General features: G+C 41.9%; 1 protein-coding gene and 1 long non-coding RNA gene across 2 annotated transcripts; one reads left to right on the forward strand and one right to left on the reverse strand.

Moving 5' to 3' along the window:
• The first annotated feature begins 5,708 nt into the window (after positions 1–5,708).
• On the forward strand, positions 5,709–8,216 carry LOC121987555. The gene is made up of 3 exons (XR_006113657.1): positions 5,709–5,777; positions 7,525–7,581; positions 7,982–8,216. It is a non-coding gene; the product is annotated as an uncharacterized LOC121987555 (long non-coding RNA).
• Positions 8,217–13,870: 5,654 nt separating this feature from the next.
• LOC121986785 (peroxidase 57-like) lies at positions 13,871–15,133 on the reverse strand. The gene is made up of 4 exons (XM_042540725.1): positions 14,921–15,133; positions 14,629–14,817; positions 14,365–14,536; positions 13,871–14,291 (listed from the first exon to the last, which is right to left on the reverse strand). The coding sequence occupies exons 1-4, from the start codon at positions 15,131–15,133 to the stop codon at positions 13,882–13,884; spliced, it is 984 nt and encodes a 327-aa protein (XP_042396659.1). The 3' UTR covers positions 13,871–13,881.
• Between the last annotated feature and the right edge of the window lie 3,087 nt (positions 15,134–18,220).

The following is an 18,220-nucleotide window of genomic DNA, read 5'->3' on the forward strand; positions in this document are numbered from 1 at the left end:
CCCGACCTGTGGGCCGATATTTTATCCCGACCTACGTGTCGATATCTTATCCCGGCCTGCGCACTGATGTCATAACTCGGCCTACGTGTCGAGGTCGCATTAGGTTTTGTGCCACCGCTCCGGCTCCTCGTCGTTAGATCCAGCTCTTCATCCGGCTCGGCGTCATCTGCTCTTCCGGATCACAACCACATGAGCAGCGTCCTATCCGAGGGCGCCCCCTAGGCCAGGGTACATTTTCCATACTCACCCCTCATTTATTTCACTATTATATTATTAGTCAGTTACTCATATATTCATTGGATCTGCCTCGAGCCTCAGGGTTCAGGAACGGGAGGCAACTCGGTCACTGGCTGCAGGTAGCGTTGACCAGAGGACTTCTGACGACTTGATCAATATAGAAGTCATCTCAGCATACCCCCCCCTCCGGGACGTCGTGATTCGGTCAACATTCCATCCATCTCACCCGGCGGTTCGTCTGACTCAGATTCCGGACAGGATCAATGTCAGTGTCGAGCCAGGGAAGGGGTCCCCGACGTTGGCCCTCCGACGCTCAAGTCAGTCACTGACAATGAAGTATAAGGTGAAGCAACATGAAGACTGTAGCGCAAACAGTGAATATCGCATGTATTGCGTACCTCCGTCTATGCTTGGACCCCCCCCCTTATATAGACCTCGTGTAGCGCGCGTGCACGCTCCCCAAGATGAGCATGCTTCCCTAAGTTTTTCCTGAAAAGACTTGTCAGTAAAGTATCTTTGACACAGTACCTTAACTGGCGAGCATATCTCTAAAGTGACAGTAGAAGCTTCCGCCGTACGATCTTCTAGTTATCCATGCCCAGTGTCAGTGGCACTAACTCCCAAAAGGATGTCGTTGGATACTAGAGAGAGTATGCTGCTAGGTCAAGTGGGTTGGCCGCTTGGCAGGTTCCCTCGATGTTCCTTGTGTCTCGTCCACTCGGCCAAAGATCCAATGTGCCAATGCCAAGTCCTGCCGCTTGGCCGAGCGGGGTAGCCACTCGGCCAAAGTTTCGCTATTTCAATGCCAAGTCCACTCCGCTCGGACTGACTTCTGCACATCGTTTTCTCCTTTGTCCGGCGTCCCATACTTCATTGAGCATCGGGTGTTAGGCGCACGTCCAACTCAGAGGATGGGCTGGATCGGGCATCCTTTCCTCCTAATCAAGGCATCCTTTCCTCCCGATCGGGGCATCTCCGCCCCGACCACCCTATGCTAATTGAGTGTTGACCGCCTTGACTTTGATCTCCACCGTAGCACCTACCCTCTGCGGGGTAGGGCCCCTCCTTACCACCGCATCACATGTCTCCCCCTCAAGTCTAATCAAAGGAGGTTGCAAGTCCGACTGATTGGACAATTGTCTGTGAAGCGTGTCATCCGATCGGCTTTGTCACTCCTTGATTTCTTCTCGGGTTAATGCAGCACAACGGTTGGCTGTGTGACTGCTCTCTGCCGGTCATCTTGTTGAAACTTGTCATTCGGTCGTAGGTATACTCCCTTAAGTTGATCAAAACAATGAGCATCTACGTCAACGGTCGAGTGGCGACCTTCAACCCTTGTCGTCATCAGTGGTCGAGCGGCGACCTTAAACTCTAGTCTACGTCAATGGTCGAGCGGGGACCTTAAACCCTAGTCTCCATCAACGGTCGAGCGGCGACCTTAAACCTTTGTTGTCATCAACAGTCGAGCGGCGACCTTAAACTCTAGTCTACTTCAATAGTCGAGCGGTGACCTTAAACCCTAGTCTCTGTCAATGGTCCAGCGGCGACCTTAAACACCGGTTTACGTCAACGGTCAAGCCGCGACCTTAGACCCTTGTTGTCATCAGAGGTCGAGCGACGACCTTCAACTCTAGTCTACACCAACGGTCGAGCGGCGACCTTAAACCCTTGTCGTTATCAACGGTCGAGCGGCGACTTTAAACCCTAGTCTCCGTCAACGATCGAGCGGCGACCTTAAACCCCTTATATAGTGAAGAATAGTGAAGAAAATGGTGAAGAATAAGAGTGATGAACAGTGAATCCTGATAGCAAAGTGTACATGTGCATGTAGATGGAGACCCCTTATATAGTGTTGTTTTCTCTCTGCACGAATATTATTACATTTCTAAAATAGGACCAACCCATCTAACACACTGTAGACTTTCATAAAATTATATCGCCGCCTCTGTGCCTACAGGGTAGAAACTTTCATCGTAGGAAGCGATCCTATGATAGCGATTACGCAAGATGACAAAATGAGATATTGGACTATTGGTACACTTCAACGGTGGGCTATTCGAGCCCCTTCTATTGTCTGATCAGGCTTCACCCTTTAATGAGTCTTGTCAGCTGCGGAAGGTTATACACCTCGAGGATTATATTCGACCTCTATCGGACAAGGAGTCTGGTCAGATAGTAGATCCAGAGGGTTCGATCAGCTAGGGAGACTCGCGGGATCCAATCAAACCAAGAGGACTCAAGATCCGACTAGATGAGGCGTCCGATTGGATAAAATGTCTACTTGGAGTTAGTCAGTCCGTATTCATGGAAAGAACTCGGGTAGCATGATTATCCTCGATTGTTGAGGACTCGGCCTCCGATCGGATAAGGAGTCTAGTTTGGCAATAGTTCTAGAGGGTCCAATCAGACCATGGAGACTCGAGTTCTCATCAAACTAATTAAGAGAACTTGGGATTCAATTAGACGAGGCATCCAATTGGATAAGATGTTCGTCCACTCAGAGTCAGTTAGTTAGCCTTGTCCTATATTCATTGGAGGAACTCGAGTATCGTGATTATCCCTGATTGTTGTCCCCTCTCTAACTTTGACCATCATCTCAGTTGATCCACTTGATTTTGACTTCAACTTCTAGGGCTCTATTTTATTCATCGTATAATAGTGTTAGATTTGAACGTCTGAAAAATAACTTCAAAAGAAGCATATGCCAATTCCTTGTGGATATCACAAAGGTGAAGAACCACATAAAATCACTTCATTCGCTCTCGTAATTCTGATATGTCACAAGGAAAACAAAATATCATCTCCTCAATTCTCATTATTATCATATGGGAAATTAAGCAACGTCATTACAAAATTAATTAAAGATTGAAAAAGCAAATATATATATATATATATATGCCAATTCCTTGTGGATATCACAAAGGTGAAGAACCACATAAAATCACTTCATTCGCTCTCGTAATTCTGATATGTCACAAGGAAAACAAAATATCATCTCCTCAATTCTCATTATTATCATATGGGCAAATTAAGCAACGTCATTACAAAATTAATTAAAGATTGAAAAAGCAAATATATATATATATATATATATATAGCTTGAATTATCAAACGCATGCAGATAATTTATAAGCTAGCTTAATTGTAGTACTACAAAATTATAATTATTATGTTTTGATATTTTAATCTATATATTTCTAAATATTATATTATTGTAATTATGTGTTTCAGGAGTTCTTATTGGCATATTGATCATCATCTACTCATTTCGATCTAGATATCAAAATTAGTTATACATAAATCACTATAAAAATTTTATCGTATTCATAAATTTGATTATATTCTATCATATTTTATTTTCTACAGTATTTTTTATTGTATGTGGATATATTATTTGGTGTATTTTCTATCATGGTATATTTTTAAATATCTGATTATGTAAATATGGATTTAGATATGGATATTTGGATAGTTTAATTTGTTTCTATTGTTGTGATTTGTTTAGATTTTGTTTATTTTAGATGATTGTAATTGTTTTATTTATATTAGTTTGTTTGTATGGATGTTATAGTTTATTTATATTTGTATGGATTGTATGAATTATTAGGATGTATGAAATGTATTTCTAGGTGTGGATGTGATTGTTTGTATGTGATTGTATAGATGTGATTATTTGTATGTGTTTGTATATATGAAATGTTATCGTCTGTGATAATTTAGCGAATATATGGATTGTAAACAGAGTACAAAAAGGAATATAAATTTTTTCTTGTAATTTTGTTTATTTTACCGACAGAATCAGTATTCCGTTGATAATTATCGTAATGGTTTGCTGACGAAAATGCTATTTCCGTCGGTGTTTACCAATGGAAATAAATGATTCTGTCAGTATTTATAAAATTATTTACCGATGGAAATATAAATTCTGTCTATAAACATCGACGGAATCGTTGTTTCCGTCGATAAACACTACTACCGGAAGCAATGTTTCCGGCATGATTTACCGACGGAAATATAAATTCCGTCGGTAAAGTTTACTACGGAAATATAAATTCCGTCAATATATTCATTTCCGACAAATTACCTTCTGACAACTGATTTTCCTTCGTAATTCCGTTATTAAACGACTATTCCAATGGAACTACGACGGAAAATTCTGTCGATAATCTTGTTTTTTTTTTGTAGTATAGAGAGAGAGAGAGCCAATCTGATTTATCCAATCGGCTGCACTTCATTGCCTGTGAATCTGTACAAGGGCATTGTCATGGGCTGAAATTCACGCCTCTCGATCTGCAACTGCTCAAATGCCTTCTTGAAGATGATATTAACAGGACTTTTTGTATCAATAAAAATCTAATGTATATTATAATTGGCTATAACAACCCTAATCATCATGGCATCATCATGGGGTACTTCCACCGCCTCCAAGTTCTTGGTACCAAAATTGATTTCTTGCCCTTGTGCTTGTTCTTAGCAGTAGCCGATGGCGTGAATCTCCAGTCAATGTGTGTGTGACTTTCTAGCAATGTTGGAATCTCCGTCAGTCAAGCCTCCAGCTATCATGCCTATCATGAGTGACATTGTTGCAGTTCTCTTCCTGTCAGGTATGCTGGCGTGCACTACAACAAAAATCCTCATAGACATCAGTGGAACAACAACGGTTTTAAGCAAAACCCGATGTCTTTGAGTATTTTACACCGGGTTTTTCAAAAACCGGTGTCTATGAGCGCAGATTTTAGCTCATAGACATCGGTTTTTTAGGCGATGTCTATGAGCGCCTTTTTTTCGTTAATAGACACCGATTTTAACTGCGGTTTTTAAAATCCGGTGTTAATGAACCAAAATAAAATATTTTAATATTCCCACAGCCAAAATTTGCAACACTGTGAAGTTCCCTCCAAACCTAAATCTATATCGCGCCCCTTCCTCACGCGACCATCTCTCTCGTCTAAACCTAAACCTCCGACCATCTCTCTCAACCTCATCTGCCTCTTCTCCTTCCTAGATCGACGCCCTTGCTTCTCCGTCCGCGTTGTGAAACCTCGGCCACGTTGCTCGCAGTCTCGCTTGTTTTTTTTGTTGGTCCAGTTCGCGGAAGAAGAAAAAAAAAAGCCGCGTCGCATCAAAAAAAAGCACCGCCCGCGAGCGAGCTCCTCTCCGCGAGCCCTAGCCACCTTCCTCTCCGCAAGCGAGCTCCTCTCCACGAGCCACCGCCCTCTCCACGAGCGAGCTCCTCTTCGCGACCAACCACCTTCCTCGCCGCGAGCCACCGCACCTTCCTCGCCGCGAGCATCCGCGAGCTGGAGCTCTCCGCGAACCCTATTCCTCTCCGCGAGCCACCTTCCTCTCCGCGAGCAGTCTCCTCACCGCATGCCCAAGCAGCAGCGGCCAGACACCTTCCTCGCCGCGAGCCACGACCCTCTCCGTGAGCCCTAGCAGAAGCGCCGCGGTCCAAATCCTGGTTGGGAAAAAATAGTACCACCATTACCATCCAGCAGCAAGCCATCCTGGTCCTGCGTTGAATCTTCATCGTCGCTCTGGTAATTTCCTCTCTTTTCTTTATTGGATTCTTGCCTAATTGTCTTCTGTTTCCTTAGGGAATCACTAATGGTTAGGTTTTGTTTGGATTCATGTGCTGAAACAAAGTTATTTGGTTGATTATTTTATTTTTATTTTTTTGGCAAGAAACAAAATGACCAAATTAATCTGGGTAGATTTCTGGTTTGGCTGGTTCTTCGTGTTTGTGCCTCATATGGAATCAAAAAAATTGTTTCTTTTTAAACCCATGGATTAATTCTCTTTCATCCGTGGATAATTCTAAAAGGCGTGAACTTTCTTGCTGAATTGGTCTTGTAATCCTTCAGTTGAAGCTCGTTTAATCTATTAGCATTATGGCTTCCTATACTTAGTCACACTTCCTTTTTTTTAATTTTTAATCCAAAGATTAGGGGGTTTTTATTATTGTTTTTAGTACCTTCCTAGAAATGTGTTATGGACGACTATAAAGAAGTAATTAGTTCTAATTCATAAAGAGATAATGTTGATTTCTTGCTTGTAATCTGTATTTTACTTATTTGCCTGTGCATTCAATCTAGTTATAGCATCTTTGAAATGAAGAGTATTGAAACCTATTTGATCCCACTTCTATCCAGTTTTTCTTGAAGGAACTCTCATTAAGTCTTCTTCGTAAGTTGTATAGTAAACCATGAAGAGTGTTTGTTACTCAGTTATGTGATTACACAAACCATGGAAGTGTTCAAGAGATTTGTTATATTAATTTAGTTTGATTTATTTGCATATTGTGCAACTACTAACTCGCCATTGAAAGAAGCTAACTTTATCCAGAGGATTGGAAGTGCAAGTATATCCATGGTTAACAAAAATATATTAGTGTATGCATAGATGTTATGTGACTGATAACTGGATTGAACCTTACTGATATGAGGTTAATCTATGATGTGAACCTTACTGATACATGGTAAAAAGTCAAACTCTTTGACTACCTCCTTAATGTCTCCTATTACTGATCTTTCAAGCCCCGTTGTGTCCATTACTATTACTATGAAGAAATTGAAAGGAAAGAACTACGCTTTGCGTGCTGCAATAGTTTGAGTTTGGTTTATGGTTCATGATGTAATCGGCGATCTCTTCCAATTAAGATAAGACATTGGGATAGTTACTCACATTGGTTGACTTTAGATTTTTGAGTTGACTGTAGTATTTTATAAATCACTTCAATTGTCAAGGTCATTTAGAATAGTTCTGACAAGGTCTTCACTATTATGTGCCTTCATATTGTTTGCTCTGAGTTAAAGCTAGTGAATGCTCAGATTTTGGGAGCCCCTTCCATTCTACTCCCGTCAGATGTGTAGATGCGGAGGATGTTGGCATTTACCATAGTGGCACAAGTTGGTGTTGTCCTAGATCAAACAATTCAAGGGAACTATTGACTAACACCATCAAACATATTTAAATTGATTATAATTGAATTATAATATGCTTCATTTCTGTGTTACTAGTATGTTCCAATTTACCTCTAGAAGTTTGTGAACTTTGTTTGATTATTTATTGTCTGCTATCTATATATTGTATTGCCATTTCTTTTTGGAGAAGTGTGCTTCAATTTTTTTCCCCCTGATGAAATCATCATTGTATTTGTACCTCCCTATATGCATTCCTGAACAAATGGTTTAGAATTTAAGCTTGTGCTATCTGTAAATATTCAATTTTTTGCTGCTAAATTGTGTTCGAAGTTAACACTTTTATCATGTGTATTTCTATACACAGGAAAAACATAATCAGGAATTTCACTAGTAGCTAAGATCTGTTATTTTGGACAATGAGGTTAGTACTAGTAATGTGTGATATTTACCTTTTCTTTTGTCTTGGCCTTGCTAGATGTTGTCTGTTTAAACAAAATTTCAAAAAATTGTTTTCGTAAATTAGTTGACGCTATTGCAACTGGCCTGAAAATTCACAAATTCCATAGTTCAGGACCTTTTAGCTTTTCTTTTATTTGTACAGAGGATGCTTGTCTGTTTTAGAAGGAATTTGACTAAGTGATCATTCATAGAAAAATTGATTTTACATATGACTAGATTCAGAATTTAGAAATTCTGCAGATTTTTTTTAAAAAAAAAAATGGTTAGGTGTCACTTTTTTTTTTCCCCTGAAACTGACTTATGTATTTCTTCATGTTGGATAATATAAACCTTAAGAGTTGCATATTATGTATATCTTTTAGTAGGCCTCAAGTGAGATGGAATGAAGACAACTTGTATGAAATTGAAGCCAATAAACCAGTGAGGCAGAAAATAACTGAACCTAAAACACCTTATCATCCTATGGTTGAGGATGATGGTAAGTCCGCAAATGTTGATTTATTCAAACAACTTGCACTTTGATCTAATATCTATTTAACAAGTTAAAGAGGGAATAAATAACTTTCAGATGCTTAAAACTCATTCATTGGTAATGCAGGTTGTTTATCGCCAAGAAGAGCTTCGCAGGTCCAAATCATCCTCATCTTCTACTGCTTGCTGATTTTTTCCCCCTTTGATGAAGTGTCTTCTTTCTAATTAGAAAAGCTTGGACCAGTTGAAGTTTCTGTGTAGGTACGGATGTGGGCACATTGATTTAATCCTGTGATTAGGTTCAGAATAGATAATTAACATAACATTTCTTCCACTGATACTGTCTTTATCTGATTATTTTGTGTTGCTAACAATGTGGTGCAGCCGTGGAACTATCTATGCTAGTGTTGTCTTCTAAAATAGTTCGTGTATTGCCGTTAATGTTGTTCTAAGGAAAGAATTTATCTCACAATTCATTGTTTACTTAACATTTTGTTCCTTGCATTTCGCTAAGTTAGTTTGCTAAAACAAAAGAACACTTCGTAAGAATGTTTTCCTTATTTTCTCCTCCTTGGTAATATTTTAAGAACTATTGGCAATGCACTTATTGAGATTGTTTTCATGTCTAATTTGAATATTTTAAGAACTGTTTTTTTGCTTTACGTTTCATCTCACTTATTTTAACAACTAAATTGTGTACAACTTTGTTGGACCAGCATGTACCTTCTGCGTCAGAAGTTTCATGATTTAAATCTATTCCTCATATGCTAGTCTTCCTAATCATTTGTGTTTTGGTGAACTTCTTGATGCTAATTATGAAGCCATTTCTGTTGGACTAACTACAATTTAACAACTTTCATTATGCACTTAGTATGTGTATGATATGAGTTACTTACGAAGTATACAATAGTCTTTTGTAGAGTATTTTGTTCTTCTTGAAAAACTTTAAGATACTGTAAAGTGCGATTGAATGTCTTTTCTGCATAATGCAGCAGTTTTCTATAGTAAATCCAACATATATGAAAAGCTGATTAACTTATTTTAACCTTCCCGATCAACTTGTTTCAATTAGACATAATAGGGTTTAGTCTATAATGTTTCTAAACTATTGAAAAGTTATAACTGTTTTCAAAATTTTTATGCCTTGTGACTTTCTAGGATACTCTCTAGCTACCATTCCTTTGATGTTGAATTCTGAATGCTATATTCTCAACACACTTCATTTTGGCGAAGTTGAATTTGTAGACAAGCCTAGTACCTGGACTAATTTTGTTTCTTCTGCTTAATACAATGTTAAATCCGATTGGATGATTATCTGTCCCATGAGCTTAAGCTGTCAGTAAATCACTTGATTTATGCTATTTTATGCAATATAATAAGTCATCCCCCCCTAATTTATATCGTTTAACTTGTGTGCCTGCAAACAATTGTGAATTTTCCTCCTTTATAGAGAATTATATATCTGCTTGCAGGAAAAGAACGATGTTAAGCTTGAGAAAGTTCTAACAACTATGGAACACGCAGCTATGGAAAACAAAACAATAATATTAACAACTTTGAATGCTGCCTGGGCTTCTCCTGGTTCTATTATAGATATGTTTTTTCAAAGTTTTCGGACAGGAGATGGAACACGTAGACTCCTTGACCATTTGGTAATCATTGCCTTGGACAAGAAAGCGTACATAAGGTGCATATCCTTGCATACTCACTGTTTTGCTCTTTATACTGAGGGAATGGATTTCTCAGATGAGAAGATTTACGACTGCTGGATATTTGTCAATGATGTGGAGAAGGATAGAATTTCTGCGTGTTATTCTCGAAATGGGATACAACTTTATTTTCTAGGTAAAATTCTCCTTCCTATGATTGGCCTTTGTAATATTCTGTTTGTTAAAGTACTGATGTGTGAAAGTGACCATACCTTCTGGATCTTCTTGTTCTCTAAGTATCTATTTCTATGTAGACTATCTTCCCTTTTTTTGTTCATAGCCAAGTTTACAGGCAATGCTCTATTGTTAAACTTTGTTCCTTGTTTCTTGTTTGTGCAACATATTTTGTTACCCCTTCTTTCATCTGCTGCAAACGCATATAAGATAGAATCATATATATCTACAAATTTATGCATGGAATGCATGCCTAGGATAATAGTTTGCTCGAGTGTATGAAAGTTTATCCAATGGGATAGGCATTAAGTTGTCCATATAAGCATCAGTATGTGACAGACTCATTGTTATCCATGCTCTTACTGCCTAATATTCTTTATATAGCTTTGCATATAATTCTGTTAGCAGGAACTGCTAACATCTTGTACTACTGATACTCTGCATGTTGTATCCTTTTTAGTCTTGGTTTACTAATATATTATTTATGTGTTTTTACAGTTTACAAATCTCAAGTACTCCAGAGTTGAAATTGATGAAGTACAGTTCGAGTGGGCTGAATGCATGCTAGATTACATTTGAAGTGTGGTTCTACCTTGATGTGTTAAAAGAATGTTCTACCTTGATTTTGATATCCATTAGCTAGCTTTTGATGTAAAAAAGAATGTTTTGGTATTTTATGGATATTGTTGTAAGAAGATTATTTATATAATTTGTGAATATTTGTGTATTTTATGGATATTATTGAATGAAGAATATTTGTATAATTTGTGAATATTTGTGTTGTTTTTTTTGTCGGTTTTTCATTGTTTCGTAAATCAAATTTGTGCTATTAAAAAATATACATATTACATCGGTCATTTACCGCTGCCAAAACTGGTGTTATTAACATACAATATTACATCGGTTTTACACCGTTGATGAAACGGTGTCGTTAAGTGATACTACACCGGTTAATAACCGATTCGAAGATCGGTGTCGTTAAGTGATACTACACCGGTTTTAACCCGATGTCTAAAATGGCAGACTTTTAACATCGGCTTCATAGACATCGGTCGAAAATGAAATAGACACCGGTGGAAAACCGATGTCTATGAAGGTTTTTGTTGTAGTGGTGGAGGCTCAGCAAGGGCAGGGGCTAGGGCTAGGGCTCGGTTATCTTGTTGTTGGGGCCGATCAACATTTGCATAACCTCCTCTTAGAGGTTTGTTCAGTCATTGGTAGCATCTATTATCTTAAGGGGAGGTCGGTGTTGAAACCCTTGATTAGCCGCCTAGTGCGTCTCCTAGTTATACTAATAATAGTCTTGAGTATTGTGGGTCCTCATCGATGGTAAGTATAGAAATTGGGAACCCACTGGCAGGGTTCGGCAAATGAGGTCTGGACGGCCTTCACATGTTGGACCATGTTTGGCCTGTGCTCGTGAGGATGCAGCTGGGGGCCTGATCTGGGTCCTTTGGGTGGGGAGGGAGAGGGGCTCGGCACTATGAGGCAGAGACAGGAGTAGGTGCAACCACCTCCTTCTTTCAGGCAGACTGTGTCTCCTCCACATTTGTGTACTTTATTTCCCTTCCTAGCAGATGATTGAAATCTCTAGGGGCTTCTTGATCAGTGATGAAGAAGTCCTTATTTATGAGCCCTTGGGAGAAAGTACTCACCAGAATCTCTCGAGTAGCTAAAGGGATATCCATGACCACTTGGTTAAACCACTTGATGTATGCCCTTAACGCCTCCTTGGGGAATTGTTTGAGGGAGAATAACTTAATGTGGTTTTGTGATATCGACGTCTACTAGCGAAGTGGTGCAGAAAATCCTTTTGGAAATCCTTGAAGTTGCAAATGGAGTCTGTCTGGAGTCGGTTGAACCATCTCTGAGTGGAGCTAGAGATCGTAGTTAAGAACACTCGACACTTGACACCATCCATGTACTGATGGAGGATGGTTGCATTTTCAAACTTGTCTAGGTGGTCCTCCGAGTAAGTTGCGCCTCCATATTCTCCAATCGCTAATGGTTGGAAATGACTAAGCAATTTGTTTTCTAAGATTTTTGTGGACAAGGGTATGCTTACCCACTCGGGGGAGTTACTGGCAATTGGAGCCTTCCCCTTATAAGGATCCCGAGTGAGTGTATCCCCTGAAGATCATCCCTGGGACCACTCCGCTCAGCCCACATCATTGAAAGGGGTGTGAAATAATGCCTTGTGGTATGCGAGCGGGGATGGGGGCACGTGTGGAAGGCTGATTGGATGCACAGATTCTTGAGTGAAATCGACCGACAAAGGAGAGACCGAGGGGAGGGGGAATCCCCTCGGCCCTTCTACCCTGGTCATTCACTCGGAGTGTGGGCCTGCAACCGATAGTGTCGAGTCATTTTGCAGAGGACACCCAGCTGCTTGTTGTTACTGTGCAAACTTATGTGCTTTGGCAACTACGAGTAAATCCAGGTCCTCCTGCGATAGGGTAACTGTTGTGAACTTTTCATCTTCTTTCATCTTCGCATTTTAGAAATATGTGAACTTTCCACAGACGACCTCAAATTTGATCTTGTCTAAAATAGGGGAATATGGCATGCTGGACTAGTGGCTTTGAGATTTATCATGAGAAGACTCCGAGCAAGAGGGACCTAATGCCATGAGCAAGCCTACATGTCAGAAGAACGAAGGAAGACGAAAACGTCAGCAACTAAGCCAAGGAGGGGCCCATGACTCGGGTACTCCGACACTCAAGTTAGACATGAAGCTGAAGAAAATGGTGAAGAATATGTGTGATGAATAGTGAATCCTGATAGCAAAGTGTACCTGTACCTGTAGATGGAGACCCCTTATATAGTGTTGTTTTCTCTCTGCACGAATATTATTGCATTTCTAAAATAGGACCGACCATCTAAAACACCGTAGACTTTCATAAATTATATCGTCGCCTCTGTGCCTACAAGGTGGAAATTTTCATCGTACGAAGTGATCCTATGATAGCGATTACGCAAGATAGCAAAATGGGATATTGGACTATTGGTACACTTCAATGGTGGGCTATTCGAGTTACTTCTGTTGTATGATCAGGCGTCACCCTTTAAGAGTCTTGTCTGCTGCGGAAGGTTATATACCTCGAGGATTATATTCGACCTCCATAGGACAAGGAGTCTGGTCGGATAGTAGATCCAAAGGGTTCGATCAGCTAGGAAGACTCGGGATCCAATCAAACCAAGAGAACTCAAGATCCGATTGGATGAGGCGTCCGATTGGATAAAATGTCTACTTGGAGTCAGTCGGTCGGTCTTGTCCCGTATTCATAGCAAGAACTTGGGTAGCGTGATTATCCTTGATTGTTTAGGACTCGGCCTCTGATTGACAAGGAGTCTAGTTTGGCAATAGTTCTAAAGGGTCCTATCAAACCACGGAGACTCGAGTTCTCATCAAACTAATTAAGAGGACTTGGAATTCAATTAGACGAGGCATCCGATTAGATAAGATGTTCGTCCACTCAGAGTTAGTCAGTTAGCCTTATCCTATATTCATTGGAGGAACTCGAGTATCGTGATTAATTATCCCTGATTGTTGACCCCTCTCTAACTTTGACCGCTACATCAGTTGATCCGCTTGACTTTGACTTCAACTTCTAAGACCCTATCTTATTCGCCGTATTAATAGTGTTAGATTTGAACGTTTGGAAAAGTAACTTCAAAAGAAGCATATGCCAATTCCTTGTGGATATCACAAAGGTGAAGAACCACATAAAATCACTTCATTCGCTCTCGTAATTTCTGATATTTCACAAGGAAGACAAAATATCATCTCCTCAATTCTCATTATTATCAGATGGGCAAATTAAGCAACGTCATTACAAAATTAAAGATTGAAAAAGCAAATATATATGTAGCTAGAATATCAAACGCATGCAGGTAATTTATAAGCTTCATTTGTTGACGACTCTGCACGACTTGCGAATCTGTCCCTGTTTCCCGGTTAGCACTTGGATGGCGCCCATCCTCACCATGGCGCGGCCGAACAGAGTCGGAAAGCTGGAGCCGGTGGCCAGCGCCTTGACGGTGGCGTTGGTCAACTTATCGGTCGCAATGTTCTGGTCCACCTTGAGGATGCCTCTCCTCGCTAGGATCTGCTTGTAGTAGCTGTTGTCCACCGTCAACGGTGTTCTCTGATCGAGGACGATGAAGTTGTTGGCGGTAGGTCTCGATGAGGGGCACGTGGACTTGAGCCTGGAGACGAGGGCGGGGTCCATGGCGGGATCGGCCTTGCCGGAGTTGTTGTAGTTGTAGAGGCGTGGTCGGACGAAGGAGCAGTGAGTGATCCCAACAGTGTGAGCCCCTGTATTAATTAAATTAAGAGACTATATAATTAACAAGTTAAGAATTCTCATGACTAACTACTTACTACTTACCAAGTAGTAGCACTGTGTCTGATGCATTGAGCCCTTTAGTTTTGAACTTGGCAATAGCCTGAGAAGCAGATAATGTATGTCCAGGGAGATTACTGTCGGCTTCCGATGCGACTGAGACGTTGCCATCCCTCCTCCCCGTTTGAACTGAATAAGTATACTGTTTCCCACCGCCCTGTATGAATGCAAAACGTACGAAATGTTTTATCAAGAAACCCAAATTAACAAATTGAATTATGAATGATCGAAGAATTTAATATATTTTACCAGGACGACAGCATCTCTGGTGGCAATGGCGATGATATCAGCGCAGGAGACGACGCCGGGGCACTTGCTCTCCAGAGCAGACTTCACCTGGTCGATTACGTCGTAGCCATTGACGCTTTTGTTTGGGTCTGCATCCTTCTCGGCTTTCTTCCCACCTTTCCCATCCAAAAGTATGGAAGCGTCGCATCCCTAGTTAATTCATTTAATTCGATCGTCAATTACATTCTAATTCTAATTCTAATTCTAATTATTGAAATATATAATTATATAATTATAGTAATTATATTAGTACCCTGACGAAGCAGTCGTGGAAGTGGAGGCGGAGGAGGATGGGAACGATGGTTCTATCACGAGAAAAGCGGGAGGCGATGATCCTCTTGACGGTCGCTTCCACGTCGGTGCCGTTGCATTTCCCTTTATAGAATCCCACCTGCAGAGCACCGTGGCCGGTGGGGACGACGGCCAAGAGGCAAAGCAGAGCAAGGGCGGCGGTGGCTATGGCCATTTTGCTTTCTGGATATATATATATATTAATTGCTGGCGATTGATCAAGCAGGTTGTTGAAGAGAGGAGGCAGGATACCGGTGTTTATATAACATGATTTGGCCTTGCAATGTGCTTGGATTGAGATAAGTCGACGTGCAGTGCTTGTTTCCACGATGTGTTGGCCGAGAACAAGAATCTAGATTTAGATTATATATATAAATATGCAGTCGCCGCCGATTTTAATACTCCAATTTCTTTGGCCAATTCCTTAATAATTGTAATGGCATCATGCTTCGCCAGCTTTACAGTATGGCGCTGAACTTATTTCCAAAGTCATTAATTTGCAAGCAAATTTTTTTCCTTCAAAAGTAATGCTTATAGCGTTGACAACTCTTGCATCGTCAATGTCGGGGAACAATAAATTCTATAATATTCAAGTCAACCATACGGAAGGAGTGGAATTTCGGAATAAAATAAAATAGAGTAGAATGGAGTACTAAAAGAAGATAATGTGCGGCTGCACAAATTGGGCAGCTCTATTATTCCTCTAACCTCTTCCACAATATTAACTAAATGAAAAATCAATGATAGAAAAAGTTGACGATGAATTTTGCAATTAGACTACATATAGTTAAGCAATGAATCTATGCTTTTGAATATAGCTGTAAGCAATGAGATTAGCTAGAGAATTGAGTTGAATTCATCATATTACATTGGGCTCCCTGCAATTAACAATATCTTGATAATTTGCTAGAAGTATCGACCTGCTGTAACATAGTAGAATTGCAGATGATGACTGCAACCTGCTTGTAACAAATTTCTAAATAAATAGTCAAGTGATCCTATTTGAAAGTCGAAGAGATAGAAAGTTACAGATGTGACGCTCCCGTTGATTGTTTGTAGATTCTACTTTGACCTGCAACACAGATGACGTCTGATGTGGATATATCCATAGGGCTTAGAGGAAATTAGGGAAAAGAGAAGGGGTAATTTGATCTTTTCACATGTGGAGGGTTTTGGAGGTTTTTTTGGCACTGTTCATCACGTTGAGGAAGCTCTTTTTTCTGCGTTTTTGGTCCGCCGCCAAGAGGGGTCAGCCTCTTTCCCTCACGTTAAGCTCCTCGCCGGCGCCGGCCGCCACGCCTCTTCTTCTCCTCCTAGCGCCATCGACACGAACAGGGGGACTTGGTGGATTTTTCTGGGCCGCCAACAGGAACAAAGAGAAGGACCTTCTTCCTCCCTCTCATGATCCTCACCGGTGCCGACGTCGGCCACCACCTCATCTTCTCTCCCTCTCTCTTTCTTCCGCGACCAAACCACATCTCAAACTTGGAGGAGGTTTTTCCTTCTGTGTGGGTCTTCGCTGTCGCCAGACGAGGAGGGAGAGCTTCTTCGGCCGCCTGAGCCCATTGTCCGACACTGTCCACCGCTCCTCTCCCTCTCCTCCTAGCAACGCTACCACCGGATCGACTCGTAGCCACTCCTCTTCTTTTCCTCCTCTCGCCGGAGCCGCATCCGAGCCACACCTCTTCTCCCTCTTTGCACGCCACAGCTTTCCTCTTCCTTGTCCCCTCCCTTGCACGTCCACAATAGCGCCGGCACCGCCCTTTGTCATCTCCTCCATTGCGCTGACCTCCACCTGCCGCTGCCGCGAGTCAGGCCGCTGCCATGCCTGCCTCTTCCCTCTCCCTTGGCACATCGACACCCACAGCCGCCGGCCACCACCCTTCAGACCGCCGGACAGCCAAGCGCTGCTTCACCAGTGGTCTCCTCTAGGACGTCGCAGCGCTGCCTCTCTTATCACCTCATCTTATTCCACCTCCGGACCGTCCGCATTGTCATATGCCTTCGATGGGGGTCGGGCTTCCGGACCCTCGCCGCCAATGGACGCCGATCTGATCATGCTCCGTCATTGTTGAGTTCCGGCCTTCGAGCCGAGGCTACATTCCAATCCTCACATCATTGTCTTATTTGGGTGTGTCCATTATACCCCGGCCTACGTGCCGATTTCATATCCTGACCTGCGGGCCGATATTTTATCCCGGCCTATGTGCCAATGTCTTATCCCGGCCTGCGTGTCGATATCATAACTCGGCCTGCATGCCGAGGTCGCATCAGATTTTGTGCCACCGCGTCTGGCTCCTCGTCGTTAGATCTAGCTCTTCATCCGGCTTGGCGTCATCTACTCTTTCTGATCACAACCACTCGAGCAGCGTCCCATCCGAGGGCACCCCTTGGGCCAGAGTACGTTTTCCGTACTCGTCCCTCATTTATTTCACTATTATATTATTAGCCTGTTACTCATATATTCGTTGGATCTGCCTTAAGCCTCAGGATTTCAGGGATCGGGGGCAACCCGGTCATTGGCTGCAGGTAGTGTTGACCAGAGGACTTCTGACGACTTGGTCAACATAGAAGCCATCTCAGCATACCCCCCTCCGGGACGTCGTGATTCGGTCAACATTCCATCCACCTCACCTGGCGGTTCGTCTGACTCAGATTCCGGACAGGATCAATTTGGCGCCGTCTGTGGGAATCTTCTCCATTTGTTCTGGAACGTGAAGATGGACGACATCGGGAGGTTCTCTGCCATTATCACAGTCTCGGAGGATCCCGACGAATATATTATCTTCTACCCTCACTCCACGGGTATTCGAGAGTCAAGGAATTGAGTTTGAGCTTCAGTTGGCCGACTGGTTAGTTTTTCCATTATATTTTCTCCTGACTCCACGGGTATTTGGGAGTCAAGGGACCGAGACCAACCCTCAATCGGTTGGCATGGCTCCTTAATCAGGTACGCTACAAGCTCTATGTTAGGATCCTGGGTACTCGGCTAGTGAGGGGGGGTGTGAATAGCCGACCCCAAATTCTCGCGTTCTTCCTACAGTTAGGGTTAGTCGCAGCGGAAATACAAGGAAGAAACTAAGGAGAAGAAAAACAAACCGATGTAACGAGGTTCGGAGATGAACTCCTACTCCTCGGCGTGTCCGTAAGGTGGACGAAGCCTACCAATCCGTCGGTGGATGAGTCCCCGGAGAACCGGCTAATATATATACTCCTTCTGGGTGGAGAAACCTCGCCACAATCTTTCTTGCAACAGCAAGAA

The sequence above is a fragment of the Zingiber officinale genome, chromosome 5B, assembly GCF_018446385.1.
Source record: "Zingiber officinale cultivar Zhangliang chromosome 5B, Zo_v1.1, whole genome shotgun sequence".
Classification (NCBI taxonomy): domain Eukaryota; kingdom Viridiplantae; phylum Streptophyta; class Magnoliopsida; order Zingiberales; family Zingiberaceae; genus Zingiber; species Zingiber officinale.